General features: G+C 37.6%; 1 protein-coding gene across 3 annotated transcripts in view; it reads right to left on the bottom strand.

Moving 5' to 3' along the window:
• The window catches only part of Glo1 (Glyoxalase 1), a 28,669-nt gene extending 9,830 nt beyond the window's left edge, over positions 1-18,839 (bottom strand). Inside the window, exons 1-6 of one of the 3 annotated variants that reach the window (XR_011713484.1) lie at positions 18,692-18,839; positions 14,394-14,489; positions 13,241-13,464; positions 10,114-10,184; positions 6,038-6,127; positions 633-1,191 (exon numbers count right to left, since the gene is read on the bottom strand). Coding sequence is in view for 2 of the 3 variants with exons in the window: in XM_071668044.1 (XP_071524145.1) it covers positions 3,406-3,503; positions 6,038-6,127; positions 10,114-10,184; positions 13,241-13,464; positions 14,394-14,468 (558 nt within the window). In the remaining variant the exon portion in view is untranslated. Of the gene's footprint in view, positions 1-466; positions 1,192-2,526; positions 3,504-6,037; positions 6,128-10,113; positions 10,185-13,240; positions 13,465-14,393; positions 14,490-18,691 lie in introns of those variants that run through there. The other 2 variants (XM_071668045.1, XM_071668044.1) reach the window with 2 other exon arrangements.
• Positions 18,840-25,830: the final 6,991 nt, after the last annotated feature.

Consider the following 25,830-nt stretch of genomic DNA (forward strand, 5'->3'; position numbering starts at 1 on the left):
GGCACTCAAAGATTCCCTTTATTGCTGCTGTTGCTTGTGATGAGTCTTATTTGCCACAGGGGAAATGCTAGGTTGCTAATCTGTGTTTTTCTGGGATTCAACATTGTATAGTTTCACTATTTTGATTGAAAATTCAAGTTAACTAATTTGTTTCTACCCCAGTTATCCACTAGAAAAACTGTTTCCAAACCAGCTGGATAGTGAGATTAGGTGACTTTCAGAACCCAAGGTGGATGACACAAACTGGATTTATTAGTCTTTTCAGTTTCTTAATTGTCCTTACCTAATATCTGGTTTTATAGACCTCATCAGTCTTGGTTTAGTAGCCTGTGTCAAAGCTTTGGATTTTAGTATCCACACATACAAGTTATCAGACTTTATAAAGTATATTCTGAGATATATGCTTCAGGATTTATGTGTCATTAAGTCTTCCCACCATAGCTTATAAAGGTTATCAAAGACCCAATTTTCTTTCATTTAGTGGAGTTTCTCTTTGACTATATACACCTCAATGGTTCATCCTCAATAGCCTTTAATGAAAGAAGAGCAAGTGGGTTAAAGGATAGCCTTAGTACCAAGAGAAGAGCAAATTAGTTACAGTGTAATGTGGAGACAAAAGAACTGTTCCTTACCTCAACAGAAAATTTGACGAATCATATTGATCACCAGAGGTTTTGAGGGGAGCACCATTTACTATATTGGAATCCTAAAACTCCTCTCAGCTTGTATGTCGTAGGCCATGAGTTTGGAAAGTTACCCTTCACTATTGGCATCTCTAAAAAGTCCTCATGAAGATTATCAAATGATACTTTAGGTGTCCAAGGGCCTCTGAGGGCAGAAGGACCCTGGTCCTGTGCCAAGATAACTATTAAGGTGGTGATCTTGCTATACTTAACTGCTTGATGAAGTTTTTCTCTTAACTCCTTCCTTGTTATTATGTTCACATGACTTGTTGAACTTACTGATCCTGGAGGGGAAGGCAAGTTTGGAAGTATGAAAAATTCACTATCCTGGGAAATATATCAGTAGCAATATCAATGTAGGAGGGAAGGATTTCCAGCCCCCGGCTTCTACCCCTTGGTCGACTTGTATATCCTTCTGGCATATTGTAGGTATCTCTACCCATTTGATTTCAGTGGGCATTCACACTGGAGGTGCTCAATTTTTTCCTCCATAGAAAGTGAATTGAATCTGAAAAATATAAAAAGTGGCTTATTATCTCAATGCTGAAAAATGAGACTGGTTATAGTCATGCATTGATGTGTGATTAATTTGATAAAAAAAATTGCTTTATCGCCTTTTCATGTTTTCATTTTTATTTTACACAATAATCAAGTTAGCATATGTTTTGATTTAATGTTTTCAGTTGTATGTGATGGCATCACTTATATAATGATTATCTATTGTAAAATCAGATAAGCTTGAATGCACTCTTTGGACTGTGATTCAGTTTGAAGCTATATTTTCAGTTGGTATAATCTCATTGTGTTTTACTAGTCTGGTTAAATGATCTGTATGTTCTACTCTGTTTTGATTTTTCCAGCAAAAACTCTGTACTAGTTGCAGCCAGGTATTGAAGTACCTGAAGTATTATAATCTCGCCTTTGGATCAGCTAGAAAAGTTATTGTATTACTGTATGTGATTACATTATATTTTTGGCATAAGTGCTGAACTGGTAGTCCCATTGGTGATGCATAACCAAAGACTATATTTTACAAACTGTATCCAATACAGTATCTAGTCCATAATTGGAATAATATTAACACTAGTGATTTTTGTCAACCCCATTGTAATTGGCCATCAAAGAAGGGTTTTTTATCAATATTTTTTTGGCTGCATTCACACTTCAGTATTGGTGTCATACATATTTTCAGAATCTGTAACACACTGTTATTATTTTGATACCAAGCTTTTGTGTATCCTGTTTTCCTCTAACTTTATTGTGCATGTTAAACACTATATTACATGAGGATCCTAAATCTCTGTAAAACATGCTTTTAGGACAAGTTTTGATAACCTCTAATGAATCATTTCATGTTTCGACTAATTTAAATGATATGGTATGATTATTATTTTAGTACCCTCCTGTGAAAGAGGAAAATTGCATTGTGTAATTATTTTTTCCTTTTAATTCTGAAACCTTTGGCACCATAAAATGGGGTGACTGCTACACATTCTTTTGGTGCTCTCACTAAAATGTTTCAGGCTTTTCTTCACTTTTATCTATATTAGAAGTTGCACCTCATATTAGTACTTGTAAATCTATAATTGCTTTAATTGTTGTGGATTGGTATGACTTTTATATCAACTGTACATTCCGTATGCTGCAAAGATATATAGTTGTTGATACAGCAGATAATTCTAAACAAGTCTTTTGCTGTCAACTTATTTCCATGTGATATGAAAACAGTTACATTAATGTTTATATCATAATCAAAGAATTTCATGCTTAAAGTGCTATGATTATTCAGATGATTGGAATGAAAGAAAAAAATTCCTTAATGTTAGAGGATAAAATGAAACAGTTTAAATTCTACTTAACTTCATTATCAGTTTGCAGAAAAAAGTTCAAAGCAATTTAGGATGTTGCTTAAAATTAAAGTATCTATATTAATCAAAAGTGTTGAGAACAAACCCACATATGTATAACCTAAAAAGTGAATTCAGAGAATAAATTCATAAAATTTAATTGTATTCAGTACAAAATTTTTTATAAACCATTTTTTTTTTTTTTACAATATTAAACCAGGTTAATTAAATACCCCACAATTTGCAAACACTTAAATAACTAACAAAAAGCCTTTACTTCCAACACAATAAATTGTTACTATTTGGCACTGGTCTTTATATTTATATATTTTCTAATTTCATTTTTAGAAAATGAACATCTCAAGAATGATTTTGTCATTAGATTTTCATAAATTGCAATGTATGGATGGGAACCTGATGCACTCCGTTTCAGATTCATGAAGAGTCATATAAAAAGTAATGTCATGTAAACTCTACAGTACTTTAAAATCTGGTTATTAGTTCACATCCAAATCCATTTACGTGAATGTGAGCTCCTTGATTGATTTTCATATCACAGTATTGTTCTTACCTACTAATTTACATATGGTCATGTACAGATATGAAATGGTAAGTGCTTCACCATCATACTAAAAATGGTTGCCCTAAAGTACATTTTGAAGCCTCAAAGGCAAACACTAACTGAAGATTACATGTTTCATTTTAGTACAAATTATTTTTTTTTAATATCAGTGGTACCTTTAAAAGTATGAGTGAAATGGATTTCAGTTATGTTCTAGTTTTACAAAGCATTTATCATTCAAGAGAATTACTCTCATACTTGGAGAAATTTTTTTCTAAGTTTCCCAAAAGGGAAGTAAACATAGTAAAATTACTTATACTTGTAACTTTATTTGAGCCATGTTATCAGCATTGAGAATTTCAATCCAATAGCCATCAGGGTCTTGAATAAATGCAATATTTTTCATTTTACCTGAAAAGAATTGTGGCAATTAACTACACTGCATTTTATAAAAAGTAAAAATTAATGCTGATAAATTGTAGATAATAATGCAGAACTATAAAAGTCTAAAGAAACCTGTGAAAAACAACAAGCAAAAATGGATATGAATGAAGAATTCACAAACAGATTTTCTTTGAAGGACAGTAATGCCACTCTGCATAGAAGTTAACATTAGAGTAAAAATTCTATGAGGATGAAATTAGGTAACAAACAGTAATTTACATAACTCTTTCAAAATAGCCAGTCTGTAAAACATATGGCAACTACTTACTGCTAAATGGTAATCGACAAAGAAATATGATTGACAGTTATAAAACAATCATGGTCCTTCCAAACATTAAAACTTCAATGACCACATACTGCATTCCTATATGCACTTCTGCCACATATTTTTTGCTGCACATCTGAAGACAGCAGTTTCCTAATACTTACTAAGCTGCTAGAATGGTCAACTGAATGCCTTAATAAAAACAAGATTAAGAGGTTCAGCAGGGTGGAGACATGTTGATTTGAGTGTGGTTTGATTGGAAAGAGCCTGATGGAAGTCGAGTAGGTTAAATAACAGGGAGTGTACAGGACAGTGGATGGAACAACAAGAGCTTAAGTGAACCATAGGGTGAGTACCTATGATGAGATTTTACCTCAAATCAGGTATGAAACAAGTGGGTAGGAGGACAGTGGAAGCTAAGAAACTCTCTCAGGTCAGGCCACTGACATGGAGGGAGTAACATAGGACAGTAAATGAACAACAAATTTGAGGGATGGAAAAATGTTTGTAGATACTATGTGAAAGGAAGTTGCATGTATGGCAAGACTGGCATAGTGTGTTGGGAAAAATGTATATCTAAACACCCCAGAAAATGTTTGAACTGGCTTAAGAAACTACTATACCATCCACTCTAGCAACTCTGCCACATTTATCTTGTGCAAGGCTTTCACCATCTCATTCTCCAAAACAGTAAAATCATCCTTCCTATCATCAAACATATTCAACTGTCTTTTAATCTACACAATCCACTTCCTCATTTCTGCCTGTTACATTTCCATTTACCCCATTCAATGATGTTCCCATTTGTCCTCTAACCTCCTAAAACATTTTCTCATTTGCTGATACTCATTCACCCACACTCATCTACCTGTTTTGCAGCCCCAGCAATTTCTTCTAGACCTCCAGCCACTTTCTCTTGAACATCTCTAAATCACCTGCACTTCTTCCCAGCAATTAGTGGCCATACACCTCACTTACCCCTTTTTAGCTGCAACTTAATTTCCTCATCCTCTCACTATCCTTTCTCATCTGTCCACCTCCACCTTCTGTTAGCCACATGCTTTTTGCAGTATATATTACTCATGCCATGGCATTATAAGTTATTAAAATAGTCAAGAGAAAGGTGCAAGAGGTGAAAAAGAGGGCAAATGAGAGTTGGGGTGAGAGTATCATTAAATTTTAGGGAGAATAAAAAGATGTTTTGGAAGAAAATAAAGTGCATAAGACAAGGGAACAACAGTGAAGGGGGCTAATGGGGAGGTGATAACAAGTAGTAATGTGAGGAGATGGGGTGAATATTTTGCAACAGTTGTTAAATTACACAGTCTAAATCACATCATGTTAGAGTGTGGTATATTTATGGTAAGCTATTTTGGTAGGCAGCCAACGACAAGGGAGGTATTTTACCAGTACTACCCGCCTGGGTATCAGGATGGTTAGTGACATCTGCTTAGTTAGCCAGCACTTCAGTGGTTGCCAAGTTGCACTTCTCTGACCCAGGTAGCTGTCTTTTTCTTATGTGGACTACTGGCATTCTACCCAAAAATGTAGTCTCTCTTTGTCATATATAACACTTGACAACACTTAACTCACACAGCTCATTCTTCATAACTAGATTTAACTACAGTGAGCACTATGTGCTAGCCCTGCCTTTTGGCAAAATAATAGGAGCAGTAGATACAAGTACTTAGTAGGTAGGAACTAGATATTTAGGCCAGAGCATTAGGTAGAAATATTAGGTAGAAGAAGTTGGAAAGAGCATTAGATAGTAGAAGTTAGTGGGAACATTAGGTAGGAGCCTTAGCAAACACTGCACTAGAGCTGCCCTCTGCCAGTGGCCCGTTAAGGGCGAAGCACTAAAAGCTAAGAAGCAGCATTGGAGTTCACTAGTTATGGATACTCTATTGCTGTTGGACACCCCATTTAGGGTTTCCAACTGAAATACAGATACAGATAGATAGATAGCCAAGTTAGTTTAGGTACACTCAGTACACAGGAATTTGGTTGGGGAAATTTTTGGTAAGGAACATAATCCTTCCTTATATTATGGGTTTTAATGACTAATGAAATGATAAATGGTTAGAATAACATATAGCCAAAACATCATGTGAGGGCCATAAGTATTATTATTATGGATAACTATAAAAACAGTAAAAATTTCAACATGATGTACAAAGTGTTCATCAATGGCATCATATGTAATTATTGAATGCATTATGCTCAAGGTAATACTTACCGTCACTTGGTTTCTTGACAAACTTTGTTCCTAGAGACTCGAACCTTTCACATGCTTTCTCAACATCTGGAACCATGATCCCAATATGACCTGATATGAAAATAAAAAAAAAAAATACATTATATAAGCAACTTAGGTAGCATTCATACTGATTAATCAAACACTTGATATTTACTCTAAGCTATAAAAACAAATATATTAAGGTAATCTAGAAACTTTTTCCTTTTCTTTTTTCTTCTGCCATACAAATCTCAGTAATTACTCACCTAATTTACATGAAAATTTTAGGAATGTAAAATTTTACCAAGAGCCCTAGACATTTTTGGAGAGGGAGGGGACTTTTTTCTGAATATTTGAATTATTCTGAATGTACTTCTCTAATCAGCTGTGCTAAATACCTGTACTGTGTCAAAATACAGAGAAATCTTTGTAAGTTTGCATCCCCAAATACTTTATATTTTTGCCCCATAGAATATCTGTGGTTTCCCCAAAACAATACCTGGTTGTATTCCACAATAAGCAACAGCTCCAATTCTTTTTTCATCCACAATTCTAATCAGGATAGGCATTTTATAAATTTATCTGCAACAAGTGGTGAGCGAGGGTCAGTAAACTTCAGGGAGAATAAGATGTTTTAGAGGGAGGTTAAAGATGTGCAAAACACAAAAACAAATAGGAACATCGGTGAAGGTGGCAAAAGGGGAAGTAGTAACAAGTAGCGAAGAATGAGTTTTTTGTTTTTTTTTAATGTATTTAATAACACGGTGGGAAATGTAAGGTGTTTGGGTCAGGATGGTTTGCAAAGTGAGACTTATAGACAGTGATTTGGTAAAGAGAGAAGTGGTGGTGAAAGCCTTACATAAGATGAAATGTGGTAAGATAGCTGGAGTGGATGGTACTGCTGTTGAATTGTTGATTGTTGTTGATTGATTAGTTTGGATTTTCAATGTTTTAATGGATCATGGTGTGGAGCCTGAGGAAGGGGTAGCTATAGTATGAATTCTTTTGAATACTCCTTTACAAAGTGGAAATGCTGCTGCTCATGCACAGGAGAGGAAGGCTTCTTTAATCATCTCCAAAGGCACTATGGTAATGTGTACATATCTCAACCATATAATGTACACATGATATCTGATGTAAACTGTTTACCACTATACCCCAAGAACTGAACCACAGACCATCTGTGTGGCAACCAAGTAGCCTAACTCTTAGCTCACTGTGGCTTGGGGTTAGGCTACAACACAGATGGTCCAGGGTTTGATAAGTGGGGTATAATGGTAAAACAGTGCCTTGAGAATTGATTAAAAAGCCTTCCTTCCTTGTCCAGAGCATGTGTGGCAGTATTTCCACTTTGTAAAGGATGTATGACACATCTGCAAGATCTGTGAATAAGTGAAGGATATGCTGTTTTAAGCTCATTGCGGCCTGGGAGTTATGCTACCTGGCTGCTATGCAGATGGGATAGGGTTCGATTTTCAGGGTATAGCTGTAGTCAACGTAACTGATGGATTAGATATTCTCAGTATCTCTCACTGTCTGTTAACACAATAGTTCTATGAACATAGGTGGAAAGTGATCAAAAAGAGGTGAAGTCTTGACCGTGGCTAAAAAACAGGGAAAATCAATACATTATGTGTTACATTAGATGTGACTGAATGCTATGAATGTGATGAAAGAAAGGTGGATATTAGCACTAAGTTATCCAAAATATACCAAAATAACACAGTGTATACCATCCAATGTGCTTGTGTTAATTACTGTTACAGAATTCCCTTCATTTCATTTCCCTTTTCTTAATGTTTAAATCCAACTCAACATCATTCTTTGTTTTCATGAAAGCATATTTATTTATCCACCCATCATCTATACTATAATACTATGCATGAAGGTGGTCCTGTTTTCTCTTTGTTTGTAAATGTATCAAGGAAATTGCTAAACATATTTCCTAGGCAGGATAGAAGCTACAAGTCACTAGGGTTTTATATTTTTTAGAAAATATCTGACTGTTGAAAAGGAGGGTTGTGTCAGCAATATGGGAGGTATGAAAAGGGAATATGACAGGGATGACTGGTTATACCATGGAACAAGGCCATTCTGCAGTTCAAGTTGTGATGAACAAATAGGGAAGGTGTGGTTGTGGTGAGAGAGGGTATGGTGGCCTGGGAGGGAGGGAATGGAGGTGGTTAAAGGGGTGTAGCAGCCAGGGAGGGATAGAGTGGTGGTGGTGAAGGAAGGTGAGGTGGCTAAGGAGGGAAAGCGAGGTGGTAGTGAAGGAAGGTGTGGTGGCCAAGGAGGGAGAGCAAGGTGGTGGTGAAGGAGCATGTGGTGGCCACGGAGCGAGAGCAAGGTGGTGGTGAAGGAAGGTGTGGTGGCCAAGGAGGGAGAGCAAGGTGGTGGTGAAGGAGGGTGTGGTGGTCAGGGTTGGAGGGCATGGTGGTGTTGAGGCAGGGAACTGTGATTCACCACAGGAGTGCAGAGATGAGGGACCAATAAATTGTACAGCCCTATCAATCTGAATCTTCAAACAGTCTGATTTATTTTTCTGGTTAATTCATTTTAATGCAGTGCCACTTTGCCATTATACCACTATGAATTACCAAGTGTAACCTAACTTCTCTAAAAAACATATATTCATAATAATTTGGTTGTGCTTAGGCAACAAACTTTTGCACTCAGGTGATAAATGGTCTTATGCAATATGGCAGTACAAGAAGAATTTTACCCACACAAACTGGTTACTGACAACTGTCAAGTATTTACATTCCAAGGAACTATACACGATACATTTAAATTTTAAGTAGCATTTTGCACATTCATCTATCAGTCATCAAAGTGTAGCAGGTGACACTTACTTTAATTTGAAAATAATTTTTAAAAGTATGAAGTGGATCATAGGGTGGGGGAGGGGGCGAAAATTCTGGGAGCCTTGAAGAATGTGTGGAAGTCGAGAACATTATCTCGGAGAGCAAAAATGGGTATGTTTGAAGGAATAGTGGTTCCAACAATGTTGTATGGTTGCGAGGCGTGGGCTATAGATAGAGTTGTGCGCAGGAGGATGGATGTGCTGGAAATGAGATGTTTGAGGACAATGTGTGGTGTGAGGTGGTTTGATCGAGTAAGTAACGTAAGGGTAAGAGAGATGTGTGGAAATAAAAAGAGCATGGTTGAGAGAGCAGAAGAGGGTGTTTTGAAATGGTTTGGGCACATGGAGAGAATGAGTGAGGAAAGATTGACCAAGAGGATATATGTGTCGGAGGTGGAGGGAACGAGGAGAAGAGGGAGACCAAACTGGAGGTGGAAAGATGGAGTGAAAAAGATTTTGTGTGATCGGGGCCTGAACATGCAGGAGGGTGAAAGGAGGGCAAGGAATAGAGTGAATTGGAGTGATGTGGTATACCGGGGGTGACGTGCTGTCAGTGGATTGAATCAAGGCATGTGAAGCGTCTGGAATAAACCATGGAAAGCTGTGTAGGTATGTATATTTGTGTGTGTGGACGTATGTATATACATGTGTATGGGGGTGGGTTGGGCCATTTCTTTCGTCTGTTTCCTTGCGCTACCTCGCAAATGCGGGAGACAGCGACAAAGCAAAAAAAAAAAAAAATGAAGGCTGACAAAGCATGTATACACAACAAGAAATGCTAAGAGTAAAGCAAAGCTAGGAGCAAAAATTAATGGACAATATACAGCAAAAACATAAGAAAATAGAAAATGGTACTCACTGGAAAAGAATATAGTCAAGTAAAGTCTTGCTATTATGAGGTGTCTACAGAAAGACATGTAAGAAACGTTAAATCCTTAATACCCTTCATGACAGCACTCTCAAGACCCTGAAGTCAACACACCTTTCAGATAATACTGGTCCAATCATTACAAGGAAAAGGGGGAAAACATTCGCCTCCCTTGCACCATCCTATATGTACTAAGGTGATACCATTATCCATGACACTTTCCTCATCTTTCTGGATTTCTTTCTTCTCAATCAGAGTATTTCATCACTGTTGTTGTAATCACTTTCTCTTTACTTACTAACAACACTTTCTGTTGTACTTAGGTATCCTCTAATATGTACTTACCAAAACCCCTCGGATCTGAATTCCCATTGTGATATCCAGGGAATTTGGCATCAGCTTCTGTACCCCAGTTGCTGAAAGATACCAAAAATAATGAAAATCTGTAAACAAGAAATTCATATGACATATACGACACAGTGACATAATAACCAGCAGCATTCCTTGACGAGTATTGAAGGTGATAAGCGCCGTTCTGTAAACAGTGTGTGTGTGTGATGCGTGAATTACCATGTACAGTACCATACTTTATAAGTAATATGGTAAGTGAAATGTTTACTGTTAATTTTGCTGTATTTCTATTGAAACATTGCTTATATGAGTTGTCAACAGTGAACTATACTTTAGGAAAACAACATGCCCATAGTTGGGGAAGGGGAAGTAGTGTTCCTCTTGGGGAAGCATTATTCCTTGGCATGTAGTGATTTGCACTACTCTATAGACAGCAAGTATGCGTAATGAGTGATAAGTGAATTAACATGTGCTGTAATGTATGAGTAATATGGTGAGTGAAGTGGTTATGGTACTGTTGATAAAACATAGCTTACGTCTATCTTTTAAACTTACTGGTAATTTTACCATAATGTTACTGAAACATTATTTATCTGAATTAGTGATGGAGTACTGTATTTCAGAAAAACAGTAGGCCTGCAGTCACAAGTGTTCCTCTGGGGGAAGTAGTGTTTTTGGAGTATGTAGTGTACCTTAGCAGAGAGTGAAGGTGGCTCGCACCACTCAGCCAATGTAAAACCTTATTTTGGCTTTGATACAATACCAGTATTATCTGTTTGGGGCAGGGTGGCACTGGGAATGGATGAAGGCAAGCAAGTATGAATATGTACATGTGTGTATATGTATATATGTTGATATGTATATATATGTGCATGTATGGGTGTTTATGTATATATGAGTGGATAGCCTATTCTTCGTCTGTTTCCAGGTACTGACACAGGAAATGGTAATCAAGTATAATAGATAAAAGAAATAGCGATGCTGTTTTCCTGTGGGGCAGGGTGGCGCTAGGAATGGAAGAAGGCAAGTAAGTATATGTACATGTGTATGTATGTATATGTATGTATTTGTTGATATGTATATCACGTATGTATATGTGTGTATGTGGGTGTTTATGTATATATATAAGTATATGAGCAGATGGGCTGTTCTTCGTCTGTTTCTTGGCACTACCTTGTTGATGTGGGAAACAGCAACCTAGTATGATAATGTGTATTACTGTGGATGGGTCTTTCTTTTGTCTTCTGGTGCTACCATACTAACGTGGGAAATGGAGATCAAGTATAATGAATATAAAATGAATAAGCCAAGAATGAAACCAGGTTCTCTTTGGATCCTGAAGGAAAATTTCAAAAACTTTTTAAAATGTGGATCCACTGCCGTATAGTCAAATTGAAAGCTGATTCCATTTCAATTAGACCTAGTAACATTAAGCTGATTCCATTTCAATTAGACCTGGTAACATTAACTCAAGGTGCCAATGTTTAGATGGGGAACTAAAGTTTTGTTTGGAGTTTCAAAAAAAATCTTCCATGACCAAGACTGTTGCAGCCTGGTTAAAGAGAGGTTATGATTCTACTTCTGTCGGTCCTATAACACACTCTAAGCATCATTAAACTTAATGACATGTCGTAATTGTCCATCAATGTGAACTAATATCCAGTGTACTATATACATTCAAAACTTCATTAAGACTCTGTAAGTAACAGTTCCAAAGGAGATAGTAAGATTTCTCTTAGGTGGATACCCTCCATCTTTTTTTCTCTTGTGCACCAACAGTACAAAAGCTTAGGGCTTTAGGCCTGTTTTGTTTCTCTTCCAAAGTGACAAGATTACAAGATGATCTTGACAGAAGTGTGTGTTGAGAGAATAGATTAGAAACAGACAATGACACAATCCAGATAAAAGGAGGTAACCATTTAAATATTATCATGGTGATAACTCAACATTTCCACTGAGTATATTATAATACCAACATCACAGGACACCATTCAACAGTATCCCCATATGTGTACAAGATTCAGGACATCTTATGTAAAGCATAGACACAGATACATCAAAATACGGAGTTACCCACTTTTGGGATTAATCTTAAAGATTTTACTAATGCAATGCAAAGGCAAGCCTTGCCTATAAGTACTACCTCCATGATCAATATATGTACTTGGCACGATGAGCAATTGACCACAACAAAAATTTATGGATACCATCCTGGTAAATACCTCCAAGGCCTTGTCTAATTAAAAGTCCAGAAAATCAAGCAATCAACAAGAAAAAAATTACTCTGTAAGCATAAACTTGCATCAGAAACAACCACAGAAAAGTGTAAAATAAGCTTTGTAGCCTGCTGTACTAAGACGAATTTATGAAAACTTGATCAGCTCACTAATCTATCATGCCTCAAATATGGAATATGTAATTGCTATTCATATCACCACAATCAAGAGAAAATGATAAAGATCCTGTATCTTTCAGGGCCAAAAGTTAAGGTCACAATCTGAAAATGCCATATACTCTCGAGAGCACAATGAACAACCAACATCACTGCAAGTGATACAGGTTTGTGACCAAGAGGTAACAGCTGTATTTCACACCAATGACATCACAGGCCAAGAAAAGTTGTATAGTATCAGGATTCTTTGAATAAGCATAAGCTGGTCTTACAAATGTGGTGGTCAAAGATGGTGAAATTCTGGAGGATACACTCAAATTAAGGGATAAAATGGTATTCTAATAACCCTCTGAACAAGTCTCCTGTTTGATAATCACAAGAGTCAGTCTGGAGTTACGAAAATAGAATGAAGAGACATGGAAGGGCTGGGAGACAATTGGGAGATACACTTTTTTTTTCATAGTGATTCAGAGTGACATGTGTAAATGAATAGAGTACAGTCCATAATTTATCTTTATTCTATAAAAAGAGTCAAGAGCAGCAGAAGAGTTTTGGATTGACTACTGCTTTAATCACAGAAAATTGTGCTGAATAGACAGCAGATAAACACTAGAGGGATATGAAATGTATAAACAATGTTATGGAAGGAAATACTGTGGAAACTATAAAATTAAAGAGTAGTTTATGTATTCTGTATACCCTTGTCAATTATCAAGGATATAAACTTACTGTGTAAGCTCCAAAGTGGCCTTTTGTGAGAAGCACCATTTTGTTCTCTCATGCTCATCCTTTGGAATGTCCTTAGCTGTTTCAAAGCCCATAAAGTATAAGGAAAACTTCATAGAAGGAAAGTCCATTTTTTTCAGAAGACGCATTCCCAAGACTCTAGTGTAAAAGTCCAAGGAAGCTTTTGGATCTTTAATACGAAACATTGTCTGTTGAAAGATGAAGTCCTAGAAAAAAATGAATGAATATTAGTCTTCATATTATATATTATAACAAATGCCTAGCCTATTTTTACAAATGATTAGAAAGACATTTATCCAGAATCACTTCTAATAATTTATGACCAGATCAGGAGACTGTTAATTAACATTCACATATGATCCTTGTGTCTAAACATACTAATTCAGATCTGAAGCAAATATTGATACAAGTAAAAGAAGGAACAGAGAAGGGGGCTTGGTGAGGATGTTCCCTCAGGGGCCCGGTCCTCTGTTCTTAACACTACCTCGCTGGTGCAGGAAATGGCAAATAGTTTAAAAGAAAGAAAGAAAAATCATAAAGACTGATCTAAACTGCAATCTCATTCAAAATTACTGCAAGACTATAAAGTGAAATAACATGTTAAAAGAAACTCATCACAACATACATATGAAGATGACAGTGACATGAAAATCAAGAATTCAGCATGGAAAATGAAATGAAAAATGCATGAATGGTGGACATTTGAAATCTATTTTGTCAATCTTTCTCTACTGGTTTGCACATGGTTGGAGGCAGTTACCTCACTAGAAGGCAAAGTGGTAGAGTTCACTAGAACTCTAGAGATCTTACAGATATACAAAGCCCACAAAACAAACCAATCCTGGAAAGAACAACATACATCAAGTAATAACTTTTTCACTTCCTGTGAATTTTTAGGAATATAACAGTTAAGTAAATCATAAAAGTTTAACTAATTCATGTATGCATACTCTGAATTCTAGCATATCTATTTCATTGCAGAATCAAGGTTCACATTCTGCAGTTTTTACACATCTTTAAACACTCATCAAAATTTTCAAATTTTCACTGCATGCAGTCCCTCACTATGCCTTTCTATCTTACTGTTTCCTCAAGGATGGATTATCAACATTTGTATCTTAAAGATAAAACTTACTTTTGTTGATGCATCAGGTTCAGCACAGCAGGCATCTGCCTCCTCCTGAGTCAGGCCAGTTGGTTCCTCAGCCATGGCAACTGCTTTAAGCTTCGTCTGAAAATATGAAGCTACATTATATGTTAATCTAAGCTACATGGATACATTTTCTTTCACTTACAAGTCGACAAAGGAAACCCATTCAGATATGCACATAACTACATCAACATATTTACCTAAATAATTTCATTAAATTCTATACAGACTTCGAGTAAATGCCCTCCCAAGAGTAAGTAAATTTCTGCTAAGATTTTAGGAGAATTAACAGCTTTTCCATTAACAAATTTACCTGCAGATCACCAAACCATCATTATATTTACCAATATAGTATCACATAAAATAAAATAATAAGGCTTAACTGGTAAAACAATGTTTTTGAAAAGAAAGTGGGGAAGGAATTGATGAGAAAATAAAACAAAAATAAAACAATGTTCATCAATCTATGCACATAGTACAGAAAGGATTTTCCATACTTCAAAACCTTCTAAAAATGCTAACCACTACACATCAGAGTAAAGCCTTCGTGAAATAAAGAAGTCGAGTGTATGAGCAGGTCTTACATGGAATTAGTGCATATGATCTGGAAATGTACAAAATAAAGCAGCAGGAGGTCAAGAAGGTGCAAGGAGTGAAAAAGAGGGCAAATGAGCTTTGGAGTGATTATCAGTAAACATCAGATGTTTGGTTGGAGTTTAATAGTGTGGGGAAACAAGAGAACAAATGGGAACATTGGTGAAAAGGGCAAATGGGAAGGGAAGAACATGCAGTAATGAGGTAAGAAGATGAAGCGAGTATTTTGTAGGACTGTTGAATGTATCTGATGATAGGGTGGCAGATGTAGTGAAGTGTTTCATATATCTGGAAGTGGTCATGATAGCAAATGAAATCATGGAAGTGGAAATGAGTCATAAGGTAAGGTGAAAGGGTGAAGGTTCTGGAAGCACTAAAAAAGGTGCGGATTGAGAGGTCACCAGCTGGAAGGGCAAAAATGGGTATGTTTGAAGGTATTATAGCTCCAAATATGTGAAATGGATGCGAGACATGCGCTATAGATGAGGATGAGTAGCTGTATGGTATTCCTTCCCTACATATTCTTTGTGGCAGCTTGGTGGCTAATGTATCATACTATGGGTGAGGTTGATGATAAGACTGAGGGTGAGGTGGATGAGAAGGTTGTGGGTGAGGTTGATGATAAGACTGAGGGTGAGGTGGATGGGAAAGTTGTGGGCAAGATTGATGAGAAGGTTGTGGGTGAGGTTGATGATAAGACTGAGGGTGAGGTGGATGGGAAAGTTGTGGGCAAGATTGATGAGAAGGTTGTGGGTGAGGTTGATGATTGTAGGTAAGATTAGGGATGAGGTTGATGGGAAGGTTATGGGTGAGGTTGATGATAAGACTGAGGGTGAGGTGGATGGGAAAGTTGTGGGCAAGATTGATGAGAAGGTTGTGGGTGAGGTTGATGATAAGACTGAGGGTGAGGTGGATGGGAAAGTTGTGGGCAAGATTGATGAGAAGGTTGTGGGTGAAGTTGATGATTGTAGGTAAGATTAAGGATGAGGTTGATGGGAAGGTTGTGGGTGAGGTTGATGATAAGACTGAGGGTGAGGTGGATGAGAAGGTTGTGGGTGAGGTTGATGATAAGACTGAGGGTGAGGTGGATGGGAAAGTTGTGGGCAAGATTGATGAGAAGGTTGTGGGTGAGGTTGATGATTGTAGGTAAGATTAAGGATGAGGTTGATGGGAAGGTTGTGGGTGAAGTTGATGATTGTAGGTAAGATTAAGGATGAGGTTGATGGGAAGGTTGTGGGTGAAGTTGATGATAAGACTGAGGGTGAGGTGGATGGGAAAGTTGTGGGCAAGATTGATGAGAAGGTTGTGGGTGAGGTTGATGATAAGACTGAGGGTGAGGTGGATGGGAAAGTTGTGGGCAAGATTGATGAGAAGGTTGTGGGTGAGGTTGATGATAAGACTGAGGGTGAGGTGGATGGGAAAGTTGTGGGCAAGATTGATGAGAAGGTTGTGGGTGAGGTTGATGATAAGACTGAGGGTGAGGTGGATGAGAAGGTTGTGGGTGAGGTTGATGATAAGACTGAGGGTGAGGTGGATGAGAAGGTTGTGGTTAAGACTAAGGATGAGGTTGATGGGAAGGTTGTGGGTGAGGTTGATGATAAGACTGAGGGTGAGGTGGATGAGAAGGTTGTGGGTGAGGTTGATGATAAGACTGAGGGTGAGGTGGATGGGAAAGTTGTGGGCAAGATTGATGAGAAGGTTGTGGGTGAGGTTGATGATAAGACTGAGGGTGAGGTGGATGGGAAAGTTGTGGGCAAGATTGATGAGAAGGTTGTGGGTGAGGTTGATGATTGTAGGTAAGATTAGGGATGAGGTTGATGGGAAGGTTATGGGTGAGGTTGATGATAAGACTGAGGGTGAGGTGGATGAGAAGGTTGTGGGTGAGGTTGATGATAAGACTGAGGGTGAGGTTGATGGGAAGGTTATGGGTGAGGTTGATGATAAGACTGAGGGTGAGGTGGATGGGAAAGTTGTGGGCAAGATTGATGAGAAGGTTGTGGTTAAGACTAAGGATGAGGTTGTGAGATTAAGGGTGAGGTGGATGGGAAGGTTGTGGGTGAGGTTGATGATTGTAGGTAAGATTAAGGATGAGGTTGATGGGAAGGTTGTGGGTGAAGTTGACGGGAAGGTTGTGGGTGAATTCTAGGGTGAGGTTGAGTGCGAGTTGAGGGTGAGTAGCTGTATGGTATTCCTTCCCTACATATTCTTTGTGGCAGCTTGGTGGCTAATGTATCATACTATGGGTGAGGTTGATGATAAGACTGAGGGTGAGGTGGATGGGAAAGTTGTGGGCAAGATTGATGAGAAGGTTGTGGGTGAGGTTGATGATAAGACTGAGGGTGAGGTGGATGGGAAAGTTGTGGGCAAGATTGATGAGAAGGTTGTGGGTGAGGTTGATGATAAGACTGAGGGTGAGGTGGATGAGAAGGTTGTGGGTGAATTCTAGGGTGAGGTTGAGTGCGAGTTGAGGGTGAGTAGCTGTATGGTATTCCTTCCCTACATATTCTTTGTGGCAGCTTGGTGGCTAATGTATCATACTATGGGTGAGGTTGTGTATGCTTAGTGTGCAGGTTGGGCATGGGTGAAGACTTGAGTTTTCTACTTTTCAGTTTTCTAACACCGTCCTGTGGGACGTCGCTGGCTTTTGACCTCACAACCATCTGTCATTTGCGGCGTCGCTGGTATGTGACGCCAATTTCCTGTGTCACGCTGGCTTATGTCGTCACTGTTCTCTCGGGCGCCAATGGCACTTTGGCCTTATTTATTCAGAAGCAATGGAAGCATGTTCAATGTGGTGGATAAATATATATATATATAGATATATATATATATATTCAGTGTATGAACAACATAACACAAGAATACAATTAAACTAGATAAAAAAAGACTTCATACTGAGTAAGATGTCAGAAAACTTTTTCTAAGATGCAGATCAAAATGATCAACATAGAAGTTACCCTAAGGTGTTACCCTTTCACTGAACACGAAATGGAAGCTCCAGTGACCCTAGATTAATGACACATGTTACCATTCGAATAGGAAGTCAATGTTCACACTCAGTAACTTATCGCAAAGTATTAATAAATAATCCAGCCATAACGCCGGTAGTAGGGAACACATGTTAATCTGGGAAGCATCTTAAGTGTTATGCTCTTGATAATCAGTACTCACTCAATGTGATGACCTGGGAACAAATTTGTTGCCAGAAGCACCTCGGTGTCTCGTCGGTTTATGTCTCGTGATAAACCTCAACCTCTGTCTATAGCTCCGCTGCCCTTACGCGACACTTCATGAGTGAACGGCCACTCCCCAAGTAGTTTCCTCAGCAAGAAAAGGATATATATATATATATTCAGTGTATGAACAACATAACACAAGAATACAATTAAACTAGATAAAAAAAGACTTCATACTGAGTAAGATGTCAGAAAACTTTTTCTAAGATGCAGATCAAAATGATCAACATAGAAGTTACCCTAAGGTGTTACCCTTTCACTGAACACGAAATGGAAGCTCCAGTGACCCTAGATTAATGACACATGTTACCATTCGAATAGGAAGTCAATGTTCACACTCAGTAACTTATCGCAAAGTATTAATAAATAATCCAGCCATAACGCCGGTAGTAGGGAACACATGTTAATCTGGGAAGCATCTTAAGTGTTATGCTCTTGATAATCAGTACTCACTCAAATGTGATGACCTGGGAACAAATTTGTTGCCAGAAGCACCTCGGTGTCTCGTCGGTTTATGTCTCGTGATAAACCTCAACCTCTGTCTATAGCTCCGCTGCCCTTACGCGACACTTCATGAGTGAACGGCCACTCCCCAAGTAGTTTCCTCAGCAAGAAAAGGATATATATATATATATATATATATATATATATATATATATATATATATATATATATATATATATATATATTCAGTGTATGAACAACATAACACAAGAATACAATTAAACTAGATAAAAAAAGACTTCATACTGAGTAAGATGTCAGAAAACTTTTTCTAAGATGCAGATCAAAATTCTGGGTGTTTCTGGAAAGTAACGAGTTTGTAATAACTTTTTGTACCTCAAAAACGATATTGTTACCCGATAATGAATGATCTAACGTTACAGTTTAGAAGGTAACAAGTGACTCTGATTCAGTTTCAGTACCATTACATAATACATTGAAGGAAACAACATGGTTCAATCCCAAGAAACAAACAAAAATGGACTCAGGTTTACCTAAATTCAATCAACTGTCTCTGCTAATCTATCACTAACTGATTCCATCTCGCGATCAAGGTGTCCTCTATCATTGCAGTGATAGTGCCCAGAAATCTGCGTCTTAAGGTTTGACTTCACTGCTGCCATTTCATTAACATTTGCTAGAAACGGAAGAGGCCCCACAACAAAGTCCACCTTTTGCAATAGACGGTGTACAATCAGTGTCTACTGGCTGTGTCCATGACTGAAACCAAAATGATTTTTAATATGACCAATACATTTTACTTTTTCTTCTTTTCTTTTAGAAGATCTAACGTGACTCATTCCTCAGAAAAATCCCAGCAATAATTTTGGGCCTAATACGACTATGCCACTCAGTTTTTCATTTGCCAGGAGTCGCCCATAATGTCGTGCATATCTGATTCTGAGTTTCACTTTAGGACGAAGGACGAGAGGTAGAGCAATTTGCCATATCACGTAGGCGACATAATACAAGCTGTTTATTAAACTTCCTAATAAATTTACATTGAGCTACAAGTCATCGGTAACAATGGGTAGGCGACCACATTGTCATCTAATCAAAGCTTAATTAAGATGATTTAGCAATAAGTTCTAGATAACCTTAGAAAAATTATATATGTAAAACCCCATGATTAGTTCTTGGTTACACTGGAAAATAAATCGTATGTCCTCAAGCGATAGTCAAGGGCAAGCTTTACTATAGACTAAAGAGAACTTTGGCTTCTGGGAGACTGCATTGTTAGCTTAAAAGGCTGACGAAGAATCCGGATTCTCTGAAACAAAATTATTAAGGGGTATCTTTCCGTCTGTCCTTTTTTTTTCTTTTAGAGGAATAGAAATGATTTTCTGTTGATAGTAGAGGGTCTTTAGATTCACTGAATAGTAGAGTCCAGTTTTTTTTTTAACATATTTTTGGTTTCTGTAAATCATTCATACATAAAATAAGAAAATAAAAGGGTTTAGTGTTCGATTTGTATAGGTCCCTTGACATGTTAGTAGTAAAAGCCACTGAAAATGTTGAGGTAGATATCAAATTTGTCCAAACATTGACACGGTTAAGGGGCAACATAAGGAAAATAGTCAAAAGAGGATGATATGAGAAGAAATGAAATATAAGGAAGCAGTAAAACTACGAAACATTTTCTTCATGTTCTAAATAGCACACGCTTTACATATGGAAAAGATAAGAGTAGGTGGATGGACTCTGTGCATATAAGACTAAGACCAGGGTATAAATATTACTGGAAACTTAGAGTGGAGACAAGTGAACAAGACAAAGAATTTAGTGTGTGCAGAACACTCAGAACTCACGCCCTGTCACATTTTATACTACAGTGTCTATTACTTAATGAATGTAGAAATTCCCTGATAACTAATTTGCCCCAGCAAATAGAATGGATGTATAATAATGGAAAATAGATGAATCATTAAAGAAGTATAAATAGTTTGCACTTAAATTTTAGGTGTATATATACTGCTTGTTTGTTTGTTGAGTGTTATGGCCATGCTGGGGTGCGACTAAGACCCTTTGAGACCCCTGTAATCCTTTTGCGCATGGGGTGTACAATAAATTTGCCGGGGATACCGGCACAAATCAAATCGACCTATGAGGAAGGCCATTAGGCCTGCAACCCTATTACACACACACACACACACACATATATATATATATATATATATATATATATATATATATATATATTTTTTTTTTATTATACTTTGTCGCTGTCTCCCGCGTTTGCGAGGTAGCGCAAGGAAACAGACGAAAGAAATGCCCCCCCCCCCCATACACATGTATATACATACGTCCACACACGCAAATATACATACCTACACAGCTTTCCATGGTTTACCCCAGACGCTTCACATGCCTTGATTCAATCCACTGACAGCACGTCAACCCCGGTATACCACATCGCTTCAATTCACTCTATTCCTTGCCCTCCTTTCACCCTCCAAGAATATTTTATAGTTCTCCCTTTTAGTGGTAATTTTATATTGCTTCCCAGGTTGCTTAAATCCTTTAACGTAAATGCAGTCTTCAGCAATAACGATACTATGATATTTGATTTCAGAGCTAAAAATAAACACGTACCAGACCTATTAACAATTGAGGAAGAAAACGTAGAAAGAGTAAACCAGTATAAGTATTTGGGCTTTATGATTGATGACCAGTTGAAGGGAAGTGTTAATACAGATATGGTGTCAAGGAAATGTAACCAAAGATTACACTTTGTACGTATCTTGCATAACCTACATGTAGATGAAATGGCCATTAGCCTATTTTACAAATCAATTTTAGAATCAGTTATAAATTTTTCAATCACTGCCTGGTATGGAAAACTTACTTGCAAAGATAAAAAGAAGTTGGGAAGGATTGTTAAGAAAGCAAGAAAACTAGGTGCAGAGACCACATCACTGAATAAGCTGTATCAAAAAGGTACAATGAAACAAGTAGACAGAATGATGAAAGATGTAACGCATCCGCTACATAATTGTTACACGTATCTTAAATCTGGTAGAAGGCTAGCTCTGCCCAACTGCGCACTGATAGATACAAAAAGTCGTTTGTACCTAAAAGCATTCTGCTTTTCAATCATCTATCATCACTATAACTTCTAGCTTTAAGTTTCATGATAACGGTAGGTGATGGTTCATGATAGGGATGGTGACAAGCTGATATCGCATGTACACAATAGCAAAGTAACAGTTTATATGAAATAACCTATGCAATATTTCTTGTTAATATTTTAATGTTTTTTTTTTTTTTTTACAACTACTAAGGAGCTCTAAAGCCAAAACGAATTTCATTTTGTATTACATTTTGTATAACAATTTGACGAATAAAGTATCTTATCTTATCTTATATAGAACATCATAAAAAAACGCACCAAAATTTCTGCGGGCGTAAAGATCATGGTAGACTTAAGCAACATAAATATAGTATATGAACAGGACAAGTCAAATGTTTTGTTTAATCATGTTAAAGACTTTGACCATTGTATTGACTGGAGTAATTAATGCTAATTAATTACCACGAGAAATATCACTGAATCTTTTATTATTGAATACTCAAAGAATTGTAACATTGTTATGAGTGAAGGTTTAGGCAAATTGGATAGCTTTGCTGTAGGCAAAATTTGCAAACAGTTCCCGATTTTGTCCTCACAATACGAATTTTATGATTTTATAACAGGCATGATGCCAGACAGAACACCTACATACAGTAACACTTCTTTACTAATGTTGTCTTCATTACGTCTCTTCCTTGTATATCAACTGACTTTTATGTCTTCCATCTCATTCTTGCATCTAACTTGACGATGTGATCATTACACGAAAGCGCACGTGGAAACTTATCGTGTCTCATATTTTTTTCATTTCATATATACATATACATTTTTCTCAAACATATTCGCCATTTCCCGCGTTAGTGAGGTAGCGTTAAGACTAGAGGACCGCGCCTTAGGCGGAATATCCTTACTTGGCCCACTTCTCAGTTCCTTTTGGAAAAATTAAAACTGGAGGGGAGGATTTCCAGGTCCCAGCTCCATATATATACACACAAAGGATAATCGCACTTCAGCAGGAGCTCTAACGGCTTACTGAAAGTTTACAGTACATTACATGTTTTACAGAAGAAACCTGCCTCATCAGACGTATACAATGCGCAAACTTTCAACACCCAACACTCGCACAGAGGCCTATAGACACACTTTCCCCCCATGGCTGGGCAGAAGCTAAATATATCAGTGTCAGCACCATATAAGGGAGTGGGGGTGGCAGTGTGCGCACGGTCGGCAAGGGAAGGTTGTTGACCTGGGTAGTGAGATGTGTGTTCAGTTAATTTCCGTATGATATCAGGTCCTGATTGTCATTCATGATATTTTGGTTGATGAGATGTGCTTCAGAGTTACCTAGAGATAGGGTAAAGTTGATGGGATGTGCTTGAAAGTTACCAAAGGATAGGATACAGTTGATGGGATGTGATTCAAAGTTACCTAGGAATAGGGTAAAGCCTTTAATATTAGTAATTAAGGTAGATTAAACTACATTACGTATAAAATAACAGATCATAGGATGCAGTGTAACTGATTGTTATGGGTAGTCATTTTCTTGGGATTGTCTTTGGAAATAGCTTTACCATGGTCACCTCTGCTTCCTGAATGCTTATACCGATAACATCTCTCTGCTTTTGTGTTTCTTCTTTGGCCAATGAGTTACATTTAACAGCATAAACACTTTTTTTTTTTCTTACACTTTGGCTTTCTTTTAATGAGGATCTTACTGATAGTGTTGTTATATTGGAAGGCAACATTAAAAACTCTTTCTTACATTAGCTAAAGTAGGTGAACAGGGTTATACCAAACATTTGGATCTATCATCCTTTTCCACATGATTGTTACTAGATGTATGGAATGTCTTCCTAGCTTTGCAGTAAACCTTGTTCACAAACCACTCAGGATAACATAAAAGTACGTTTTATATGGTTACATACATCTAGACATGTGGGATCACATATATGCAGTGCTCATGAAAACATGGACATAACTAGACATTTTTACAGGATGGTCATGTACTGAAAAATAATGAATGCAACTTTCAGCATTGGGTAGGCTTCCTGTAACTTTAAAGGACGTGTGATCAAAGGTCCCAATCATCATTTCAAGGAGACGCAGTTTGACTTCTTTTCTCCATTCTATCTTAAAAACTTGATGGTGGTGTGCATGTTATTTACTTAATTCGTTTAAGGAAACATCATAGTCTTGGGAAGATGACCATAAGGATCACGCATCGAGAACGTACCTTAGCCAGATTTTGGGACAGAAGTTAGGATCTCGGTCTCAACGTATTTTGTGAATAAGTTATGGAGAATGGGATTGAGGGGCAAATTACCGGATCTCAGTCTCAATTTTCCCCTACCCACAAAAACATTGATTGTCTAAATAGAACTTCGTGTTTCAAAATATGTTCTCCAAGATGCTGAAAGTACTTTTTATCATCAAAAATTCGTTCTTGCCATGGAAAATCCCCTTAGTCCCATTCCCAGTAACTTATGAACTACCTTTGAGACATCCTAACTTCTGTTGCTAACCATCTCAAAATTTCTACGATGCGTTGGCGATGTGTAGTCCTTATGGCTATCTTTCCACAATTATGATGTTTCCGTTGCTGAATTAAATAACGTCCACTCCACAGTCAAATTCAAGACTGAATAGAAATAAGGGGGCAGATTGCCCGTCTTTAGATGTGATGATAATCAAGAAATCTGATCACTTATCCTTTACAGTATACAGGGAGCCTACCATTGCTGTGAATCATATTCATCATTTTCAAGTACATGATCATCTTGTAAGTCAAAAGTATCAAAATATTAAACTGCCTGCGTCTTGAGCCATGTTTGGGCAATAGGCATTACTAATATGTGTTGCAATGTCGTAGATCCCGCCCGACACGCGACTAGTGACTAGCGTTAGATGGTGAAATTTACTCCACTTGTTTCTATTTTCCTCCCAAGTTCTGCTTCACGTACTCCCTTCTTTGCCTGGTATTGAAGATTTTCCATCCTGAATGATGCAAAGATATCTAATTTCAGGTCATTCATTATCAACCACATTTTCATTTGGGTTCCTTTACTGTGAAGCGTATGATACGGCTGATGAAGTGCAGATGTGTTGTTGTCAGGCGGGTGAAGATTGGGTAACCAGATCCCCCTAAGGATCAACTGGTTTGACCTCATCAGTTCAGCTTTTACTTCAACAACACTACAGGGTATATATCTCTTCACTTACCGTTGACCCTCATCCCCCTCATCGCGATGAAAATTACTAAAATGAGAAACCGAGGAATGTTCCTCATGACCCCGCAATAAAATCTTATTTCGAAACTGAAACCGATTATCTAAATATCAAATATAGAAAAAATAAAAACAAACTGAGGGTACTAAGCACCAATTATTGCAATGTAAAACTTCTTCCTAAACCCTTGAATCCTGAAGTTTCATGGTGAGAGGTGTGGAAGGATTCTACGCTGCCAGGCGTTCTTCCATGCCTCCCCTTATGGCCACGCTCGCCCCACCCCACCCGGGGCAATTTGACACTGTGAACTCCACAAACATGCCAACGAAAAATGAACTGGGGACTTCATATGAAGGATAGAATTCTAAAAATCTTAAACATGAACCGTGATTGTGAAATATTTCGTTGTTACGGAGATTATCGAATCGGTTCAATAAACTATATACATTAAGATAATATGCAAAAGTCAATGAACATATTTACATATTTAGTTATAGAATAAGAGCGCAAGAACACTCACTACAAACACCACAGCTGGCAGCTGCTGCTGGCCACACAACAAACTATACTGCTTGTACCGCTTCATGAATTTGTTAGCGACAGATGCCGCTTTTATCTTGAAGAACATAAGAAGTGAGAACACTGCATGAGGCCTATTGGCCCATGCTAGGCAGGACCTGAGTCTGTCCACCTCACAACCAACAGCATGAACCCACAAACACATCATCCAACCTTCGTTTAATGCTACCAAAAGACTTAGCCTCCACTTCTGTACCTGGAAACTTATTCCATA

Source organism: Panulirus ornatus, chromosome 12, assembly GCF_036320965.1.
Source record: "Panulirus ornatus isolate Po-2019 chromosome 12, ASM3632096v1, whole genome shotgun sequence".
NCBI lineage: Eukaryota > Metazoa > Arthropoda > Malacostraca > Decapoda > Palinuridae > Panulirus > Panulirus ornatus.